We start from the raw sequence: 24,209 nt of genomic DNA, 5'->3' as shown, positions 1-24,209 counted from the left end.
TTGTGAGGATCTTTGACATTTCTAAATATATTCCTAGTAAGTCATTACCTAGTCCTATGCTATAACCCGAGTTAAAGGAAGTTATATATACATACATATGTATGTGAGTCGTTACCGACCTGAGGTGCTTGAGAATTGCTTGAGGGTCTATAAAGCAAGCAAATTTTGAAGGAGTGAGGTTCATCGAGCTGAGTAATCTTGTCGTCATATTAATTGCTTAAATCTAGATTTAAAAACCCTGCAGTAGCCGGAAGCCTCTAAGCTCCCCTCGATGAGAGTTGCCGGATGAAAACGTCAGTTATTTTAATCATATGTCTAATGTTTTTTATTTTAAGAACTGACGGACTGATACCAGGTTGTGTTCAACCTCACTTGTAATTATTTACTTTTTTTTGTCTCACACCTTTTAACAATGTATGCTTAAAATTATATATGCAAATTCTTTAAATTTTTTTTATTATACGCTTACAATTTTTCTCATTTCTATTAATTTAAGAGTAAACTTTCAAACCCTTTGCTACTGATCAGCTTGAAAGCTTGCAATTACACACATACATATAAAGTATAATATAAAAAAAAATAAATTACCATTGACGTCATAAACCAAGATTGTAAAATTTCATTCTTTAACAAACTCGGCAAAATATGCGTAAACTTTTTAGTGCTAAATAAACAAACCAACAAATCATTGACCTTTATTTTTAAATATTTTGAATATTTATTTTTTTATATGTTACGTTTATATGTGTTTATATATGTTATGCACATACATACATATGTTTCGACACACAAAAGTTCTATTTTTCGAACGTTGAATATTTGAATGATGGGTAATGTACGAGTATTTGGCAGTTCAAAACTTGAATAATAAAAAAGTCATTATAGTAGATATATAAAAGACATATGTATGTACATATGCATGTACATATGTAACCACTGCTGTTGAAAGCTGAACGAAATTGGAAAGGGTAAGAGATAAAATCAAGAAAATCATACAAGAATACATATAAGTAAATTGTAAGTTTGAAATCGCTCGCAAATCGCGAAGATTTATGACGATGTTTGTTTTGCCTGCGATGCTGAGTATTTTCTTCCATGTAGAGCACACTTTACTGCGCAACAGAGTTTTTAGGAGCGCAATAACTCCAACGCAGGATGCAAGACCTACACCCATATAGTAAAATTTTAAAATTGTTTTGCAATCTTTGGTCAAATTTCGTTGCTTTGACCATTTCAATTTTGCAATATTTTGCCTAAGTGTTTTTAGAATAAATAAAAAAAAGAGGTAAAATACATATCGCAGAGAAAATTGGTATTAAGGAAAATATAGCAAAATTTTACGAGGAATAATTTTGTAGAACATTTTACTAATGGAACATTCCCTTAAAGCAGGGTCGTTTTGGCCCCTTTTTAGAAAGTACGAATAAAATAGTATTTTGAAGGTCACTAAAGGGTTAAAATGCTAAAGAAAATTTTGTGGCATAAAATTTCACTAGGGGTCCCCTCAGACAAAATCCATGTACAATTTATGTAAGAACATAAAAACGGCTGACGGTCTTCCCACCGCTATAAACGCAGCTGACCATCCTTATTATATTTTCATATGTGTCCAAAATTATGTGAAAAAATTTCAATCGCCATAAGTGTTTTACTTTTTAATTTATTTTACAAGTTCGCCTGTTCAGCTGACGTATTTTCCCCCTCTACGGCGCAGCTGACAATTTTTTTTATTCTACTAAATGTCTGCAATACATAAAAAAAATTTAAGCCGGTATTAAATGAGTTGTTAAAAATTTTGTTTCGACACGTTTCGCAGCATCCCACGCACGTACCCACCGCTACTGGACCAGCTGACGGTTGGTTTCGTCATTCATTGGATGGCGTCTGCCTTCAGCATTAAAATCAGTCGGCATGAAATGATGAGGTCAAAATGACCCCTGGCTCCCGGACTATAAAAGGTCCGCAAAAACTATAATTATGTTTTAGACTTCAAATAATAATTAATAAAAAAAAATTGGCGTTTGTTGAACAAAATGCATCATCGATGACATTTGGATGGACTTTTTTCATACCCAAATTCCGTTTTAAGTGTCAACCACTCCCAGTATTCACCTGATTTGGCAGCGTTTCATTGTCAAGCAAGTAAATGAGCCGTTGAAAGGATAGGATTTTATCAATGCAGAATCCAATACAAAAGGCTTGCGCCGAGACCTGGAAAGGCATTCCAGCTGATGATCTCTCTCACTCCGGAGCATATACATATGTATTTACGTCTGTATATATACTAAAATATGGTATTGAGACGAGAGGTGAATATACATCCATACATACATATCCAATAATGACTAATATTCCGAAAATAATAAATCAATTAAACAAATTTTATTTTTTATACCTATATGAAAAGTCCTGTTTACTTTGCAAGTTTAGCTCCGCAAACAAACAAAAACAACAATTATAATCATAAAAACTTATTCGACTCATTGAATCACTATTTTTGCTTTGCTTTGGCGTGCTATCTTCCACGTTACCTAATTTATTTGTTTATGTTTATCGTTGTTGTTTACGTAATCATTTTTTGCTGCCATCTCCGCATTCCAACAAAACATTATTATTAGCTTTAATTGTTTATTGGGATTCCATTTGCTTTTTCATAAGTTTCGTTTTTTATTTGTTTACTTTTGGTGAATTTTTTCCATAAATGAAGCATTTTTAGTTATAAATTTGGGTTATGGAAAAAATTCGAAAATTATGAGTTTTTTATTTGTTTTAATGAAAAGGCCAATAAACTACAAGGTGGCGTAAAATTAGTCACCCTTTTGGAAGATTTATAATTTTTTCAAATCGAATTCGAAACAAAATTTATTTCTCAAAATTTGTACTGAAGTTTTTAAAAAGAAGATAAAACCAAGAGTCCTGGAACTGGATACCAACCAGTAATGAGGGCCATTTATCACGCCAAATATAAAAGTCAGAGAGAGGAGGATAGTCATTTTGCTTTCAAGGGACTTTGGCTGAATTAAAAGGAGGCGAGATGTTTTGGAAAGAATAGGAAGATTTCTAAACACTGGTACACTTGCAATGACGCCCAAAATCGGTTGATAACCATGCCCACCTGTCATGCGACAGTAATGCCTATATTCTTATCTTTACCTTAAAGTACATACAAATTTGGTTTTTCACTACCCAATCAAGGACAATGTGAAATCTGGTCATCTATTCAGGCGCTCGAAATCGAAGGAGCGTGGATGAACTTTTCTCTAACATCGAAACAAAAGCAAAGGCTGTCGGGTTCATATCAACTTCGATAGGAGCAAATACATGAAAATGTTACGCGAGGTTGAAAGGCGGAACCGAATTTGTCTGTACGTTTTTGAAGGAGTGGAGAGGTTTCAAGTACTGGGCGGCACTACTAAAAAGTGACAATAGTGTTCAGGACTACATTTAAAGTCGACTTGTTGTAGCAAACAGAGCTTTCTAAATACAGTATTTGCAAAACAATAATAAGTCCAAATTTTACGTATGTGCCGTGCGTCATGGGCCATTCAAGGATGGACCAAATTTCCGAACTTTCGAAAGAAGAGTCTTACGAAAAGTGTATGATCTAATTCGGCTGAAAGATGGTGGTTATACTTATATTTAGAATCAAGTAATATACAACGAAGAGCAGCTGCGCATTCGAAAAGGGGAAGAAGTGGTAAAGTTCGACAAAACGCAAAGACTTCAATGGCTAGGTCATATCATGGGTAGGAAACGCTTCGAAAAATACTTCTGAAATTACCACGCACTGGCCAGAAGATGTAAAAGAAGGAAGGCCTAGGAAATTCTGCCTCGACGACGTCATTGAAGATATCAATAAATTGAAAATACATAACTGGGGGGTCTGCTGTCTTGAATCATGGAACTATGAGAGGGCTAATTGATGAAGCTAAAGCTCACGCCGAGCTGTAACACTGCCTGATGATAATGATGATGGTGCATACACATTTTGAAAAATGGGCATGCCACCGCTCACTTTCGCAATTAATTCAAAAATTGAAAAAAACTTAAATTTTATTGCTGGTAGTAAATCTGGGCGAAAAAATAATGAAATAACTTAGCAACCAGCAGCACCTTCCATATGGAAGAAGTTTCGATAAACGTCGCTCTATCACTCTAGCAGGCGTGAGCGCGCATAATAGCCATTGATGATTTTTATGTGTCAAAAACTTTGATATTTTACTTAAAACACACGCCATGCATACACATTAGGGTGGGACAATTTGTAAGGAACGACTTTTCTCGACATCGTTCCTAGCGTCGTTCTACATAAAATTGTATAAAAAAGTGCACCAGTGAAAAGCTATAAGGTCAATTTCAAGGCCCAGAAATTGTAAAAAAGCTGTATTTAATTAATGCGATAATTAAGGGGAAATTGTTAAAATTGTTACGGGAGAATTGAAGTTAGAAAGAAGCAAAAATACCTGAAAAGCAAATCAAATTCAAGTTCCTGTTAAAGAAAAAAAATCACAAGTTTAAATACGTTGTTAAGGAGTTATGGGCAGTCAGAGGCGCGAAAAAATGATTATTTTTAATAAAAAAAAATTGTTTACTAGTAACTTGCTTTATTTTACAAAAATCAAAACATAGCTATAGTACATCATGTTTCGACTAGACTTTAGCAAAATTTCAAAAAAAAAAAATTAATAATTGTAAAAGTTATCGCTGTTTGTGCGGAGCCCGTTTCTCCAAAAGTCTCTTGTGGTGATCATGACAAGTCCTTGGAGATTCATCTAGAATCAAGCGGACAAAAGAAATTAGTTTTATTAATAGATATTCCTGTGCCTGATCGAAGCGGCCTCAGGAAATATTTTCCACATTTTGGAGAAAAAAACCGACAATTTATTGTTAAAAAAATCGAAATTTTTGAAAAAAATCTTTCGATCAGGCACGAGCTTTTTATGTTTTTCAAAAGCAGCATACATTTTATTGAAATCTACCAAGCGTTTTTAAGTTACAGTGATCACCAGTTCAAAAAACATAGTTTTGAGAAAAACTCATTTAAAGTTACGCAACGCTCTGAAGCGGCCGAGCGCCCTTTGTAAATTTTTGAATAACTCGAAGAGTATTTGTCGTATTCACACAATATTTTTAAGAAATTATACTTTCAGAGAATGCAAAAAAAAATCAAGTTTTTGAAAGTTCTGACTACCCCTAAAATAACACTGCCCTGCAAATTTCAATTTTTCTGATGCGAATAAGATGTGACCTAGTGTTCCCGAAGGGAATTTTCGCGCTGAGCACGAATCCGAGTTCAAAAATTTTCCATCACGTCAGGTTTTCAAAAAAAGGGGGTTGAAACCCCTAAAAATAGCGTTTTTGGCCATTTTTAAAAAATTGTGGAGCAGAACCCTGACGTGCTACGATCTTCGTTATTGTCAGTAATTGAAGGTTGAACTTTGCTCTTTGAAATAAGCCCAAACCCAAATTGTTCGCATGCAGCCTTAGAGTAGGGGGTGTACTTATGTCTACGGGGGTAGGGAAAAAAATGAACATAGGAACTTATCTACACCCAAGATAAGATATAATGAAAAGTGCAGTGTTCCTAAGGTATTTAGTGTCGCTGATTACAAACCTGTAGTTAGATTCCCAAAATTCAAAATGGCGGACGAACACGGGTACTTTTTTATGTATTTTATCAGGTGTGCGGTCGTGTGTCAGACGATGTATTAGATTTGAAAATTTGAATTTGATTTTTTTATTTCTTTTTAAATGGAATGTTTGACTTCAGATTTGTAATCAGCGACACTAAATACCTTAGGAACACTGCACTTTTCATTATATCTTATCTTGGGTGTAGATAAGTTCCTGTGTTCATTTTTTTCTCTACCCCTGTAGACATAAGTACAGCCCCTTACTCTAAGGGTGCATGCGAACAATTTGGGTTTGGGCTTATTTCAAAGAGCAAAGTTCGACCTTCAATTACTGACAATAACGAAGATCGTAGCACGTCAGGGGTCTGCTCCACAATTTTTGAAAAATGGCCAAATACGCTATTTTTAGGGGTTTCAACCCCCTTTTTCTCGAAAACCTGACGTGATGGAAAATTTTTGAACTCGTATTCGTGCTTAGCGCGAAAATTCCCTTCGGGATCACTAGGTCCCATCTTATTCGCAAAACCGATGCAGGGCAGTGTAATTGTAAAAAAAAAATAATGATTAATAACATTTTTTTTAATTTTTTGAAATAGTGTAAAATTTAATTGTTTTTTGCAAGATTTAGTTTAATTTAGCCGTCATCCTCTAATCCAAAGCACCTTCTTCTTTTTTTTCCACCCATTCGGTTCCTTTCCTTCAACTTTCCCCCTCACCCCCTTTATGGTATCACAACGGACGAATTTTGAATATTTGTTCAAGGGGCCCCTCGCAAGGGCAGCCATTTATCCAAATCTAAGTTTGTTTAATTTACATATCAAAAAAATCCATTTTATGTACAATACAAATCTGATTTTGAAAAAATTGACCCACCCTAATATCGGCTTATTAACTTCTTTCGTTACTTGTCTCACATATTTGTGTACCCTTCTGCCTCTTTGGGAGTAAAACTTTGCCTTTGAGTATTTTCCAAAAGTGTACACAAATATTTGATGAGCTTACAAATGCTGAGGTATTGTTGCCAAGTGAAGCGAAAATGAATGTGATAAGCAACAAAAAAAAATTATGATAAAAACTGTTAAAAAGTTTCCGTAAGTAGAAAGTTTATTCATAAAAACCCATATAAATACTTATTTATATAGAGTCCAAGGGAGGTATAAGAAAAGTAAGGTACAACAATACAAGGCTGCGCACTCGTTAATGTGTTTTGCTTTATTTTATTACTTTCGTTACTTTTAAATGTAGTATTCAGTCAGTCACAAATAGGAGGAAGAGCTCGGCCCAACAACCAATAAAGGGCGTGCATACATACTTAGTCCTGCCATAAGTTCTGTTACAAGTTATGAACGTTATAGATATGAAATTATTAACTTTTTTTTAATGAAGTTGGTTTTATTTAATCGTGTAGATATTAAAAAGAAAATTAAATTTTCATTCGAAATGGTCACCATTTGCTTTTACGATTAGTCTACTCAGCTATTGCAGTACGCACGGTTTCCATGGAAATTGGCATCTCTGCTCGATCCAAAAATTGTTTGAGACTCTCCAAATTGCTGTAAGAACTTCGACAGGCCATGTTCTCCAAATTTGACCACAAACTGTAGTCCAATAGATTCAGATCTGAACTTCCAGACAGCCAATCTTCTGCGGCTATGAACCCAGGAATATTGTTTTTTAGCTACTGCTGGTTGGTTTTTGCCTTATGGGCTGGAGCGGAATCTTGCTGGAAGATCCAAACATTCTCCTGGCGCACGTTTGGCCCCGTCTTAACCCCTGCCTCGCAGAAATGAAGAGATGCAACACCTTTACAAGACGCACCCCACCACACCATTACGGCGGCTGGATGGTGACCACGTTGAACTCTTGGAATAACGTTTTTTTCGTCTTTAGAAGTTTTAGCATCGATTTTGTCGTTTTGCTTATTAAAAACTTATTCAACAGTGAAACTTTTCTCATCTGTGAGAATAGTATTTTCATGACCATTGACCGCGTGCCCTCAAAGAAGCTGCTTACATTTGTTGAGTCTAATTTTCTTCAAGCGCCTTCTCAAAAGATGACCAGTTGAGTGACGGAAGACTTTCATGTGGGGAGCATCTGTAATTAGTCTCGACATGGATCCTGTCGATATATTCATTTACCTGGACATGATTTTCTGCTTTCTAAGGGGATTTCTGCGAATTTTTTTCGAACAGCTTTTATAGCTGCACTTCAGTAATGAATAAACCCTGAGTTTCTTGTGTTACACAGTGGCAGCACAACCGGCCTGCATCATGGTGTCTAAGTGAGTTGGTTATTCTAAACCGCCTGTCACAAATACTTAACCTAACCTAGAATGTATGAAAATAGCGGAGCTGAAATCTACATATAAAAGGGCTTAGTAAAATCTGTTGATTTGAAAACTTTAGTACAGACAGACGCTATTGCAATGCACACAACTGTACGAGTCAATAATCGAATGCTAAAATTACTCGTTACGCTTTTGGAGCCGAAGTAAGGCGGCAATTAATACCTACACACCCATATTTTTTTTCGTTTTAATCAGCCAAACAGTTGTATACAAACACACCTCCATTTGTATATGTACATATGTATGTATGTATGTAACATTTAAAATACAATATTCGTAATCATAATCGTTCCCACTTCGCATTTCTTTAGGTCTTAGGGCTAATGGCCTCTTGCAAAGCTCGTCATTCGGTGTATTGACCGACAATGGCTAAAGCCCAAGGCTATTTCGGCTGAAGTTAAAAGCAGACAATTGTAAATATTTTGGTATCGTTCGACGGCTGTATGAACACACACATACATACGTATATGTACATACAAGCGGTTAGATAAATATTCGCATACAAATAAGTACTTTCATGCCAATGGTCCTAAGCCAATAGTTTGTCAATAATACAACAACGGATTATGCACTCTTAAGTTGATTGGATAGCTTTTTGTCATTGTACATATATACATACATACATACAAACACTTGTACTTGCAACAACACATATGTATGTACATATGTACTATACATACAGTGGCTCACAGCTTATTTCATGCAGTTTCAGTTTATGAATTTAAATTATTGCAGAATGAGAAATTGTCGCAATTAAAAAATTTAATGTAAATATTTAGTTAAATGGTTTGCTAGCATAATGAGTAGAGCAGAATTCGTGGAAATATAGTCCCACTCACACTACGGGATGATATGCAACCACAATGCGATATCTTTGCTCACAGTTTATTTCATGCAAGCGCTTATTTATGTTCTGGCGGCGGCTAGTCGCTTGGTTAACGGTATTTTGAATTTTTAGTTTATGTATGTAACTAGCGCACAGTTATTGTTCTATGCAATTTTTAGTATGTCTGTGACCGCCAAGTGGACAATATAAAACAATATAAAAAATGGGCCGACGTACTACGATTGAACAGCGAGAACTGGTCATCAAGCATTTTCAAAGCGGAAAGTCGCAGCGAAAAATTGCGGAAATAGTTTGTTTGAGTAGTGCTGCTACAGTACAAAGTATCATTGCACGCTTCGTTCATGAAAATCGGGTGCAAAATAATGGCCGATGTGCCCCAAATAAAATTTTTGACGAACGTGATGAGCGTTTAATTGTTCGAAAAATGAAAGAAAACCCAATGCTATTGGCTCCAAAACTGCTAAACGAAAATCAGCAGGAAGTGGGCAAATCATGTTGCGTCGAAACAGTGCAACGAGTACTACGTGAAAAGAACTTTAATGGTCGAGTAGCACGAAAGAAGCCATTCATAAATAAAAAAGATCAATTGAGCCAGTTGCCTTCGCCAGCGAGCGCTAAATGAAAGATTTTGATTTCTGGAAAACGGTAATATTTTCTGACGAGTCCAAATTCAACCTATTCGGCTCAGATGGAGTGTCTTACGTCTAGTGGAAACCTACTACAGTGCTCCACAAAAGCAACATAAACCCGACCGTGAAACATGTTGTTGGCAGTGTAATGGTATGGGCATGTATGTATGCCAGCAGCCGGAGTAGGAAATTTAGTGTTTGTCGAGGGTATTATGGACAAAACAATGTACTTCGATATTCTAAAAGATAATCTACTCCAAAGTGGTGCGAAACTTGGAATACCTCAAGATTTCCGTTTCTACCGGGGCAATGAGCCTAAACATAAGGCGGCAATCGTGCAGGCATGGCTCATTCATATGTCATTCAACTGTTCACATTTAATGCAACCACCGGCTCAATCACCTGACATGAACGTCATCAAGAATTTATGGTCATTACTGGAAACAAAAATCCGCACACATCACATAAGCAATAGAGATCAGAAAGAAACCGTAATTTTGGAGGAGTGGAACAAAATCGGACCGAAAGTAACGAAAAGGATAGTGGAGCCAATGCCAGTGAGGTTAAAAGCTGTTAATAAAGCCAAAGGGTACCACAGAAAGTACTGAATCATTTTAAAATCGTTAGTTTAACTTAAATTTAAGAAAAAAATTAATACTGCATGAAACAAGCTGTGACACAAGATTTTGAACTGTTTTGTGTTTTTGTTTTTTATATTTTTTATTTAAGGCTTAACAAAATATATGAAGTGCCTTTTTGTACTGCAATTGCGTATAAACTATTGGATATTTAAATTCTTTCAAAAAAAGTTTTAGCTTTCAAAATACAGCATTCGAAGTTTTAGTAGTTCGCCTGCATGAAATAAGCTGTGAGCCACTGTATGCATATACATATGTATGTATGTGTGAAGGAATGCGAATACTCGTAGGTACGTGCGAAAGATGAGAAGGAAGCGCTTAATTATTTAATTTGATAGGACTGCGTCTGTTTTTCATAATAATAAGTGTTTGTTTAAATTTATGACTGCTGCAATTACCGGAAACCAATTTTCATTGTAATTAATTAATTCAATTACGTCACACCTCACAATATATGTATATATGTACATATGTATGCACGTACTTAAGTAAATATGTATGTATATCTGGCTGTTCATTCGCTTTATGGAATGTTCAAGGAGCACAGAATTTTACTGCATATTATTTTTTCTCACTTGAAGTTCATCGCATTCAATCATAATATTGAGTGTGATTTTTGGAAGTCTTAACGAAGTTTTTCGACATTGACAGCACCGCTTCTAATAACAGCCAATTTGTATTTTGTTTTGACAGCTGCCACAACTCGATTTCATCTATTTTCACAGATGCAAAGTATAAAATCTAAAATTTTTTAAAATTAGTTTGATTTCACTCGAAAACCGTATAAAACTAACACTGTGCAGCAGCCGAAAATATACAAGAATGGGGGGTATAGCAATTGTAAAAAAGGCGCAGTTGTAGAATATTTAATCACTTGCCGTTTTGTATTAACATTTTTTGAAATGTATGTGAAATTTTCCTTATCTGGTCTAAAGTTCAGACAAACAACTCGTATAAAACTATATTTACCATCAATATTGTCTTTAAGACTCTATAATAAAATTTTATGGCGCATATTTTTTGGAACATTTTTATCCAAGCTTTCCTAGCGGTGCGGGCAATTTTGATCCTAATTTTTATAAATTGGCGGCCGCTGCAGCCGAATGGGTTCCATTCGGAATTCCGAGAGAACGTAAGTTCGCATCTCGATGAAACACAAAAATGAAGAAAAAGTTTTTTCTAATAGCGGTCGCCCCTCGGCAAGCAATGGCAAACCTCCGAGTGTATTTCTGCCTTAAAAAATATCTGCCGTTCGGAATCGGCTTGAAACTGTAGGTCCCTCCATTTGTGGAACAACATCAAGACGCACACCACCACAGATAGGAGGAGGAGCTCGGTCAAACACCGAAAAATTTAAAATTAAAAAAATTAAAAAATTTAAAATCTAAAAAATATTAATTTTGAAGGGTCGATGGAGGGCTAAAATGCACCACGAAAATATTCCTCGGAAAATTTTTGTTTGGATCTTTTCTTATTAAAAGAGGCTGCTGCTACACATTTTCAGCGTGACTGGTACGTTGTCAGGTCTGTGGTGAATGAGGCTGCCAAAAGATTTGATGGCAAATCGACCAATCGCCCGGACCAGATGGCATATATCCTGTCATGCTGAAGAAAGGTGGACCCTATGCCTGATTGCAGCCTTGAAAATCTTCACTGCATGCCTGATAGGACGACGTTGTGTGTTAACAGGCCCTTCGTTTATGAACACCTGTAGAAAAGTGCAAAAAACTCGCGATATGGTTGACAATTGGTGTTGTGCTAATGGGCTATCGAACTCGTTCTGCGTAAGCTAAAAGAAGTTACAATCTAGCTATCGAAAAAAATCAAATATCTTGGAGTAATCCTCGATAGTAAACTCCTTTGGAAGTCACTCGTTGAATCAAAGACATCCAAAGCAATTCAGCCCATCTGCAGGCTGAATCACAATGGGAATTGGGACGGCCCCTTTTCGGTATTCGACAACAGAGAAGGCATGGACTTCGATCCAACGATTCTTTCCATGCTCCATGACTCCATCCCATCATAAGCTCGATTGTGGTCGAACTCTGAAAATGGACCCGGCAAAACACTCTTTTCGCATTTCCACAGATGGCTCCAGGACCGATCACGGTTCCGGTTCTTCAAGGGCTCTGAGACCAACTTCTTTGGCCCGAGCCCGTTCTGCCACTCTCTTCTGCAGCTATCAGACTGTCGCAGATTCTTCTATCATTAAGCAGAATTGACTGTGAGCAGCTGGTTGGACTGCTGACGGGCCACTTTCTATGGGCGAAGCACATGGAAAAGGTAGGCATCTCAGACAGCGCACTCTGACCAGCCTTCACTCGAAGCGATCTCCTTGGCTCCTTAGCACCACCAGATCTACTCAGATTTCTTTTGCACCCGAGTGCAGTACAATTGACTTCATGTTATCTAAGTGCTGTATTTGCTAGTTGTCCCGACAAAAAAAAGAAGAGGTCTTCTCAGGTGAAAACACCGTGCGGTAACGAACAAAAAATCACCAAAGAATACCATCAAACAGCCATTGAATCCACCTGGTATGGCTCCCGGCGACCATTTCTGTTTGATCGAGTCAAAAAAACAATTAAGAGAAACGCGTTTTAACAGCAGAAAGGCAGTAATGGAAAAAGCGAAGATCGAGAGCTGGATCAAACTCGTCGTAGTTGATGGGGAGTACTGTGAAGGCGTTAATAACACTTTTGAGGATTAAAATTGTATTTTGAATCTTCTGAAACATATTCCGGGATATGGATAAGGTGGTATTATCATCAAGAACTGTTCAGATAGAGCCGGAATCATACCTAAATATTGCAGAAAATTTTACCGAACGAATTGACATCTTTAAACGCACACGCGGGAGACCTTTCGAAAATCATTCATGTAGATGCTCTGCTGTATAAGCAAATAAACAGGTAATGAATTCCCACTCAAAATATGTATTTAATTTGAACTTAAGAGACCCTGCAGCGATCTTGAAACACACCGCACCAGTTTTAGTTTGCTGCGGCTTCACTTAGATTTAATACCTTTGAGGAATAAAAATGTAAAATAAGTAATTGCATGAGTTCTTACGTTCTTTCCCAGAAAAGGGTTCACCTACGGAGCTACATAATTCCAAATTTGCTACATAGTAAGACTTACATCATCTGATGGCGCAGCTGTTGTGCGGCCACTCTCGAATGCACCCTCATCCGTTATTTGCCTCTTTGGTGGCGTTGTGTTCGCCCGTCTTCTGATCCACACATCATCCAAATGCGCTAGATCACCTCGTGTTTGGACTAAACTATTATCACAATTACTGTAACTTTGGTGATGATTGAGAAAAGGAATGACTGGGGTTGAGATCTGTTCGCTCTTCGGACGCTCCTCATTGTCTACCTGATTGAGCGATGTATTGCTCACAGCCGGCGTGCGAATTTCAACCAAAGATGCATCGAAAAATTTCTTCGAAAGATGCGGCACAGCGACAGGAAATTTATGACTACCGTAACGCTGCGAGAATAGACCCTGCACAGAGGTATAACCACCATAGCTGCTGGGGAAGCTAATGGTGTGTGCATTGGCGCTTGAGCTTAAATGCTTGAGCTTGTCCGCCTCGGTGCGCAATTGTTGGAGTTCGGGCGTCTCCTTTGCTTTGGTAACCGTAAATTTTCCTTTGATGATGAGTTTCTCGGAGCTGCCGGCAGACTGTAACAGAGGTCGCGTGCTTTTTGGCGTATTTGCGGCTACTGCGCTGCTAGAACAACTTGAAGCGACGCTAGTGGGCGTCATTAGCGTGGATGGCATTGTTTGTGTATTTACTTTGGGGCTTCTGCTGGCGCTCCAACTGGTAGTGTCTGTACCTGGGCGATTTTCTACGGAGGTTTCACATACCGCTGGTGATTTTTGTGGTGCCGGCATTATCGCTTCTTGGGGCTCGGATGCCTTTATCATCGGCACCGCCTTTCTCTTAGTCGATTGCAGCAAATTTATCAGCGAAGGTGGCAAAATTGTTGGCGGTATGGGAGGTGGCGGAGGCGGTGACACATGCTCTGCGGTTACTGTTACGGTTTTGATATCCTCCACATTGTTCGTGTTGATAATGTCGATCTTGTGCATGAACTGCTGCCGCAAACGCTCCAGCTCTTTGAATTTCTCCGCCGATGCCTCATCTGTGGCTGGCGGTGGTGGTGGAGGAGGTGGGGGCGGTGTAGGATGTGAGAGTTTCTCGAATTTGGGCGCCGGCATTTCGCTTGTATGTGGTTGTGGTGATTTATCGCCATCATCTTCATCCTCCTCCTTGCACTGCGACAGACGTCGACGCTCCACGAATGGCAGCAAATAGGGACGCGTATGAAAGATATCTAAATTGCGTGAATCTGCCGGGAAGAATTTCCCCAAGCGCTCGTCATTTTGCATATCTTTGCCTACTTCTCCCTCGCTATCGCTACTACTACTGCAACTATTATAATCGAATGCGCTAGTCGGTGGAAAGCTACTCAACATTGAGCTGCCAAATCCACTCGAGAAAGTTTGATTGTCGCTGTCAATGCGGCGCAGTCCAGTCGTCACCGAAGTGCTGACCGTATCATCGTACTCATTAGCGCTTTCCGAGTCTGATTCGTAGCCATCCGCTTCGGCTTGCTCTAAACAGTCCATTGACGCGTCGAAAGCGTTCTCAAATACATCGTCCCCTAATCGATGCTGACCAGTGGGCAGCGGCACAACTTGACTAACTTTGGCGCTAGTCGATTGATCGGAAAGGGAGTTATCGCTTTTGCTCTGCAGCTTTTCAGAGCTGTCCGCATGCTCTTCGTGCGCCATCGATGCGGTTGAAGCGGTGCTCGCAATGGAGCATTTACGTGGATCTTTGCTGTTGCTGACCTCGATATGTTCACAATTCGTGGCCATTTGAGAGGAATATCTCTGTGGGTGTAGCTTCGTTGTTCGTTTCTTATAGTAAAATCGTTTAAAAATATTGTTTGGTTAAATAAAACGGGATAAGGGTTATTGCTTACTTTAAACACTTTACACTTATTGACAGTTGTCTTATTTTCTTAAGGGCACGGACATGAATACAGTACACAACACTAAAAAAAAACTCACTACAGTTAACGCCGATAATATTTTCTTTTGAACGACATTGATTTGCTGCTTTTTTGTCACCGCATTGATGTTATTTTTGATAATTTTGTTTTAATCGAATGATTTGTTTTTGTGCGTAGTTTTTACTATTGTACTTCTCAGCTCATTAATCTGTAAAACAAAATAAATTACGTAAAATTAATTAGAGTTCAGAGAAGCTTCAGTGAAAAATGACTCCTCTTCGTTTGTGGTTGATATGACTTGGTTGTGGTGGATACGAGTTTTTAATTTATTTTAGATAGTGAAATTTGGAATTTGCGTTGTAGAATTCTTCTAGAAAAGCAAACAGTTAAATACATATTTTAGATAAATAATTTGACAAAAAGTTGAATGTGGACAGACCAGAAAATTATTTGCTTCGAAACAAATAAATAAATAATTGGCGCGTACACTGCTGTTAGGTGTTTGGCCGAGCTCCTCCTCCTATTTGTAGCACCTACCTCATATTGGGCCCATTCTCGTGATGAGTGCCACCGACATGTTCAAAAATGAATATGTAAACTTCCAAGGGTCGACCTTATGTTTAGGTAAACAACAAGACTACTCATACTCGCATATTTTGACATTTCAACCGCAACTCGAGAGTGAGCTCGTTGATACTTCGTACGTATTGAAAAGCTATGGAGTAAATTATCGATGACTTCACGGTATTTACGGAAGAATCAATTCTAGTTTCAGCCCTTTCAACTTTAAATGGCACGACAGTTCGTTTATTACCATGAAGTATTTATCATCATTTAAGGGTCACTAAGAAAAAATGTACTATGCTATTTGAGTGACGCATACAGTTGAAGTCCTTGTAGCTTCTTTGCTGGAAATACAGTCAGCTCTAAATTTATTTACAACCCAAGTAAATTAATTTTTCGGGCAAACTATTGCAGTAACTGTTAGCACCTCATTTCGGCGGTCTTATTTATTATTTTTTTCTTACGTTCATATTTGTTTCTCCTTTTTTTTTTGGTAATGGGTTAAATGTCAGTCTGCGCGCTCAGCACGCAAGTGAGCTTAATTAATTGAATTGACACCATTACTAAAATGCTTGCCACCAGTAATCACCCATCAGCGGTCTATTTGCACTCCTGAACATTCACCACTTAGGCAACAAACGAAAATTGCTGATGCATTATTGACGATCATTAATCAATTTTCTACTAATACTCTCCGTATGATTAACTGATATGCTTATGCATGTATGTACATATATTTGTCTGAAAATGGGATCAAAATAAATGTATGGCATTTTTTGCTGCATAATTCGCTTCATGTACGAGGCTCGATCAATAAGTACCTACTGAACTCCTGCCATGGGTGTGATTGATTCAGTGCGATTGCCGATGCTTGCTTTGATTCGCTTTAGCAGACGACAGTCATGGCAGAAACTATAGCAATGAAAGGTTAGGAAAGTTGGATATTTCTTGCTGAACGCCGAAATAAAAAGATAAAATATGGAATGGCAATAAAGATTTAAATTAAGTCTGAAAAGGCCAACGAGCTGATAGTTGCAGCGATTGCTTACGATTGTTTACGATGAATAATTTCGATGCGGTGCACTGCAGCTTTATCGATTATACTTAAGGAAAATCCGAAAAAAAAATTTCGTATTGAGTGGTCACTGTTGATGAAAACTCGCTACATGAAACTCAAAATAGCAGATTTTGATGGGAGAATCTTCTTCGAAGAAGCCAAGGGCAGGAAATGTCACCAGAACATAGAAAGAAGGAACGAATGCTCACCGGAGTATACCACAATCAGTTATTTCCCCACTTGAATAAAGTATGGCTAGGCAAAAACTGCTGTTTCACTTTGCTCGCTTTTCCTGGTACGCGCGATGTAATTTGATATTTTTATCGAAAACTTTGGTATTTGTTAGCACAAACATACATACACGTATAAAGTTCTCACTTTCTGTTTGTTCTTTTATCAGTGAGTTTACAAATACATCTCGCTTAAAAGATGTAATTAACTCGTGAGAGTTTTCGTGCGTTGATTTATTACGATTTTCGATGTGGATTATAGAAATAGGAGTGCATTGATCAACTTATTTCGATTTTTGCCGTTGAAGCACCACACGTAGTCACTTTGAAACGCCTTGAAACAATAAGCTCCAACGTGGCCGTCAAACCATGCAGGATAAATTTCGTGAAGGTCCTCCAGAAACGGTGGTTGTACCAGAACAATCGATGCTGAGCAAGATCGTCATGTGACATAACGTGAAATAAAAGCATCTTTGGACATTAGTGGGAACAGCATAATATTATTACATTAATTAATATTACATGAAAATCGTCCAAAATATTTGCCCTCATTGGAGATCCATAACTTGGCAATTGCTCCAAGAAGTACTTTTGTCGATTGGTGTTAAGAAATATATTGAAATTAGAAGAAACTGAAGAAATTCAGCCGCGTTGGTTCATAGCACGTCTATGATATCGTAAGAAGTGGTGAATATCCATGCATAGGTATGAGCTGGAAGTAAAACAACGCTCGACAGTATGGGTGTTCCAAGACGAGATTAACCCGAGAAAAATTGATCGTGGAAGAAGCACTTAAAAGCAAGACAATGCGCACTCTCACGTATCTGCTCACAAAGGAGAAATTTTGGGCATTCAAAAGACCAAGTCAATGGATAATCCGCCTTACAGCCCTGATTTGGCATCTGATGATTTCACATCAAAAATAAAATGCGAAGTCAACAATTTTCAACGCCTGAAGAAACTAACTATTGAAGCCTTTAAACAGCTCGTTTTTGGAGGTATCCATTTCTGAGTGGCATAACGGCTTTGAAAATTGATTCAAGTAATGCAGCAGTTTATTGACTTCCTATTTTTGAATATTTTTTTATTATTTTTTTACTGTGATTTCATTATTGGGTGGACAAAACTGTCATGCCCGACCGACTCTCGCAGGTTCTCCTGTCATTAAGCAGAAGGGACTGTAGGTAGCTGGTTGGACTGATGACGAGCCACTTTCTATGGGCGAAGCACATGGAAAAGGTAGACATTTTAGACAGTGCACTCTGCCCAGCATGTGGAGAGGAGGATGAGACGGAAGACCATCTTCTGTGCGACTGCCCGACTTTCGCTCGAATCAGGCTCTCGATCTTTGGTACTGATGTGGTGTTTGGCACCACAAGATTTACTCAGATTTTTTCAGAGGTCGGGTAGGTTTCAAGAAAACTAAAAAGGGAAGCCGAGTGCAGTACAATGGACTTAATAATGTCTGAGTGCTGTACTTGCTAGTTGTATCGACAGAAACAAAAAAAAACAAATATTAGGTGCAAAATACAATAGGCTACCGTCGTGATGGTGGTGGTGGAGATGCTGTCTGAGTGACATAGCCCAAACCAAATTAGCACAAAAGATGCCATTTTGATACACCACTGCTTTTTATTAATGGAACCATCTTGAGTTGACTATGAACCTGTCTGCGTCGTCTATGTTCTTTTCTGAAATTTCTCACCAGTTAACCACCGAGAAAACCCCCAGCATTCATTAGAGTACCCAGACTTGGGCACTCACACAGAGAGTGAACGACTGAAAGACTATTCTTAATTGCAGTTTCTACATCTCTCGTTACAAGGCCACCCCATTTTCCTGGCATGGTCTTCCAAAAATTAGTGGCCATTTATTGTTGACGTAAGTCTGAATTTGTCTGCCCGTGGCTGTCTTAACGACTTATCAGTTCAGGATTTGTCGAAATTGGGCCCCGTTTGTTTAGTTATTTTGCAGGAATCCGTGTTAGTTCATCGGTTAACGGCTTGCTTCTGGAATAGCGAGAAGATTTCCTTTTTGCGCACGTCTTGGGGACAACTTATTTCTACCGCTTCGGATCCGTTATATGATCTCTTTTGCTACCCTCGTTCTTTATGAATTATTTCTGTTTCCTCATATGAAAATACAGCTCAGAGGGGAACATATTAATTTCTTAGAGGGAAATATATAAATTTGGACGAAACTTGCATCCCATTTGGAGGTTATATACGATAAGTATTTAAGTAAATAAATATTTTACTTTCACAGCAGGGAAAACGCGTAAATAATACACTTGAAATACTTTCTTATTATATCTTCGCATTCTCAATATTCTTCTTCCACGCCATTTGTTTACAAATACATTTGGACGGGCATTCTTTAATTCGTCTGGCCACAGACAAGTGCTCAGAGACATCGTATGATGGACTGACATCATCGAAATGCCCGCAGTTAACATGCCTAAGAAAAAACAATAATTTGTAAGCTGCTTGTATCAATTGGCCTTCAAAGCCTTTGAGGGTATTTCAAGAAAAATGTACGTTTGTATGTTATCATATGAAGCATTGAGGAATATTTGTTTACACGTACTTACATTCATTTGAAGTACATATGTATGTGTGTCTGTGTACATAGCTCGTGCTTACATATTATTCAATCAATATTTACCGATTCGAAATCAGCAAACTTACTAACTTTTCAAGAGTCACTAAAGTGAACAAAGGAACAATAAAAACTTTAAGTTATTTTAAGGAAAATTTTAAATGGAAAAATTAGCGACAAAATTTGCTCAGTTACCAAGGGTGCGTCTTTTGTTTTAATTGGAACTTTATGTGCCGGAAGAAACTCAAAATAGAATGTGAACGGCTTGAAATCGTTAACGGGCGTTTAAATGAGCCAAATGTCAAGTTATTTAAGAAACAAATGAAAAGCTTATTCGGACGATAACTTAAGTGCGTTTTTTGTATTTGGGAATGGTCATTATATATGTATGTACATATGTGTGTATGTATACTATGTAGGTGTATATGTATGGTGCCTTTTTAATAAACAATATTTTTACACAAATACATGTACATATACATATATGTAAGCACATACGAGCGACATACATACATAGATAGAAGAGCGACCATTTCGCCAAAAATTCCACGCATATCGTTCCGCAACCACCGTATTCGCCTGATTTGATTCACCTCAAGAGACCAATCCGGGGAACGCGTTTCGAGTCGATTGAGGAGATAAAAGCTGAATCGAAGAAGGTGCTGATGGCTATACCGGAAATGGACTATTTGGCATGTTTCGGGGATGGGAAAAATCGTTGGCATACGTGTTTTCATCGAGAGGGGATTATTTTGAAGGGGATGAAATTGATTTACAAGAATAAATAAAGATTTTTCATTTTACAACCAAATTCATCTTACTTTTTGCCCACAGTAGATTATAGATCGTAAACCGTGACGATTCTATTCTTTGCGCTCGAGCACTGGGAGAGGTGTAGTTACGTTGTATTCAAGCTTTAGACGCGTTTTTATCAAAACTATATTTTTCGAATTGGCGACACGATAACTCGAAAAGTTATTGACCGATCTCCCTGAAATGTTGCACACATTTTTTTATGATATTACTTTCTATGTGGATTTACAATTCCACAATTTTTCGAAAAAATAATTTTTTCGAAGCAAAAATACTCATAGTAGGAAAATTCGCCCCAAAATTCATTTTTGTTTTTTTGAAACATTTTATTCCGCGAATTTTTTTTCCATTTTTTTTAATTCATATAGAAATTATGGCATAAATAAACAAAAAAAATTTGGTTTTTTATATTCAGGTCACTGACCCCGATGCTACAATGCCCGCCGATTGAGAAACCCCGCTGCGACCTTCCTGGAAGAATTGAGTGCACATCCGTAATTTTAAATGATTAAAGTAAAAAAAAATGTATTGTATATTATTTTAATATAAATGTAATGTAAAAATAAACTGTATGCCAATTTTGAAAAAAATATATTGACTTCTTCATTTTAAATAATTTTAATGAAAATCAGGGAAAATATGGCCGTTCCCTTAAACACAAAATTGTTCGCGCTCTTGCTAAAAATAGCGCCGACAGGATTTGATTGAAATTGATGATTGAAAAATGTTAAACGATTTAATTTTTTGTGGAAAAGAAACTAGCTGATGGATGGCCCACCCTTTCATATGTCCGCATATGAAACTACATAATATAGGCTTCCGGTAAATGATTTGAAGCACACAATTCCAATTAGATTGCATTCCAGCGAAATACGTAAACTCTCAATTGCATTACAATCTATTCTATTTTCCAACTAATCGATTAATCTTCAACGATTATCCATTACGTCTACTTCCCTGTCACGTTTTGAATGGGCAATAAAAAATTTCGAAATAACTTTTTAATTAAGAAAGAAGCATTTTAGTAATTTTAAACTTAGCACAAACGCATCTTAAACGCTTAAGCTTCATACGCACATACATACACACATTTGAATGGTTGCAAGCCAGTTCAATCGATTTGTCATGTTTTATAAATTTCCTAGTATGTAATTTTCATACATAAAATACACTGGTAAGTACTTTTTAAGCGAAAAATTGCAAGTCAACTCCATTGAATTGCCACAAAGCAATTAGCGTTGGTCGCAAATCACGAGTATGATGTGCTTAGCCGAACTTTGTATGTGGGCAAGTATGAATGTTGAAGCGAGTAAATGCAATGATGCAATGTCAACACGGCATTCATAGAGACTAATGATGATCGAAAGTGATCGAACGCTGGTGAGTAATTAAACGATCAAACCAATGATAGATGAAGCAAGTAATTAATGGAAAAATAGTGGAAAGCAAGAAAATCAAATAGCGTAGAATTCTAGAATATTCAATAAGCAAATATGTCTCGGGGGAAAGAAGCAACCGGTCATGGAAGTACTTTCAAATATTTTATGTAATAAGAATAGTTGAGGTGTTCGTATACTGCAACAAATATACTTAGGGTTTTATACCTCTTGCAGAAGTGCAAGAGTGCAATTTCCCTAAAATACCTCCGAATCGCAGATTGTAGATGAAGAGACCAGACAAAATGCAAAATTAGCAGAACGTTATGGCCCACCTACAACCTTCCGAAATCGTCAACATTGACGCCTGGGGACTAACGGCAGTCATAACTGGCTTTCGGTCTGTGGGAGAACAAGCAGCCAAAATGGGCATCCCTCACAACACTTACTGTCGCAGTTGTAAACAACCGGATAAAAAGGAAACAATCTTCCATTTCCTCTGCGAATGCCCTGTTACTCTGGGTAAACCGCTGTTCGAGAGTCTCGAACAACTGTCTGGCTCAGATGTCAACAACCTGATAAGGTTCCTGAACCGCACAGACTGGATATAGTCATGCTGTAAATAACTGATAAACAAGTTGGTACCGAGGATGTGGTAACAAAAAGGTGCGGAAGTGCTAGTTGGATTCTGGAAGAATCACCACTTAAACCAACCAACCAACCAACCGAGGGTTTTCTTCTAAATACAAATACTTGTACGTGTGAAAGCAGAGATCTTTCACTTCCTGAGTAGAAGAATTTCGATTGTAAAATAACTTTCATGTGAGGCCATTATTTAAAAAAAAAATTCTTAATAGTTTATTAAAAAAATCTTATTATTTTATAAAAAAAATATTCTTAAAATTTTATGTAAAAAAAATCTCAATGGATTATTAAAAAAAATTAATATTTTATAAAAAAATGTTCTTAGAATTTTATTAATTAAAAAAAAATGTCTGAATAAATAATTAAAAGAAAATTCTCATTGGATTATTAAAAAAAAAAAAGTCCCAATAGATCGTTAAAACAATCATAATATTTTATAAAATCTGTTGAATTCTAAATACAACTCTGCAAACCAATCCTACTCTCTTGTACTTCACTTACATGGAACTTTATAATTGTACAATTATACGTTAGATAGTAGGCGATGCCAAAAGAACTTTGTACTTATTAAACATTAGATAGTAGGCGATGACAAAAAATGTAAAAACGGCAGTTAGAATAAAAACGTGAATTACATCGGCACGAGTTTTTCTTTCTCTGCGCGGAAATACTGCTTCAAAATCAAATATTCTTAAAATTGTCTTTAAAAAAAATGTATCAATAGATAATTAAAAAAACAAAAAAAAATTTCAGTAGATTATTAAAAAACAAAACATCTCAATATTTTATTAAAATAAATTTCCCAATATTTTAATTAAACGAATAGTCTTAAAAAATTTATTCAAAACAAACGTTCTTAATAGTTTTTTTTTTAAATTATCAATAATTTGTACAAAAAAAATTCTCAATAGTTCATTAAAAAAAATCTCAATATTTTATAAAAAAAAATATTCTTAGAATTTTATTTAAAAAAAAATTACTCCAATAGAGAATTCAAAATAAAAAGTCTCATAGATATTAAAAAAAATTCTCAATAGTTACTTAAAAACACATCTCTATACTATTATAGGTAAAAAAACATTTCTTAATATTTTAATAAAAAGAATAATCTCAAAATTTTATTAAAACCAAGCATTCTCAATAATTTGTAAAAAAAAAATTCTCAATAATTAAAAAAAAAATCTTGATGTTTTTCTTGTTCCATATCTAAAAAATATATCTCCCAAAAACATGTTCCATGAAAAATAAGAACGCTACCTAGACGTACCAAAACGCTTTGATCAGTCACCACACCACGTCAATTGTGTGCGAGCCATATTTTGGATAGAACAAGTCAGTGTGAAAATGAAGTAAGATACGAGAAAGCAGGAAAACCACCCAAAAAATATATTATATAAGAGTTCTAGGAATGGGGGAAATTCCTATGTAAAGCGGGTATGCACTAACATGGCCCATGAAATTTAAGTAAAGCAATTTAAGAAAGCAATGAAACGACTAAAAGATCGCGTTAATTTTAAGATTTTTTTTTCTGATGGCTTTTTTCACTTTATTCCAGATAAAAATCAATTTATTGCGAAAGTAAATGCGCAAGACCGATTATAAATTGGTAAAAAACAAACTCCAGTTTTAATAAAATGCGTTTGTTATATTAAAGAAAACCGCAAAAGTCAGCAGTGAGAAAAGAAAGACACGAGAAAGCAGAAAGGCATGAAAGTAGAAAAATAACCCGCAAAATATCTAAGAATGGGAAAAGTTTCTAAATATTCTGATGATGATTTTTTGTGTATAAATATTTACAACTTTTGAAT

At 36.7% G+C, this 24,209-nt stretch overlaps 1 protein-coding gene across 1 annotated transcript in view; it reads right to left on the bottom strand.

Annotated features, from left to right (window-relative positions):
• The window catches only part of LOC128864537 (uncharacterized), a 77,419-nt gene extending 62,089 nt beyond the window's left edge, over window positions 1-15,330 (bottom strand). Inside the window, exon 1 of the mRNA XM_054104283.1 lies at window positions 13,233-15,330. Within this exon, the coding sequence (XP_053960258.1) occupies window positions 13,233-14,981 (1,749 nt within the window). The 5' untranslated portion in view covers window positions 14,982-15,330. The remainder of the gene's footprint in view (window positions 1-13,232) is intronic.
• Window positions 15,331-24,209: the final 8,879 nt, after the last annotated feature.

The sequence above is a fragment of the Anastrepha ludens genome, chromosome 2, assembly GCF_028408465.1.
Source record: "Anastrepha ludens isolate Willacy chromosome 2, idAnaLude1.1, whole genome shotgun sequence".
Taxonomy (NCBI): domain Eukaryota; kingdom Metazoa; phylum Arthropoda; class Insecta; order Diptera; family Tephritidae; genus Anastrepha; species Anastrepha ludens.
This window is presented reverse-complemented; position numbering and strand designations above follow the sequence as displayed.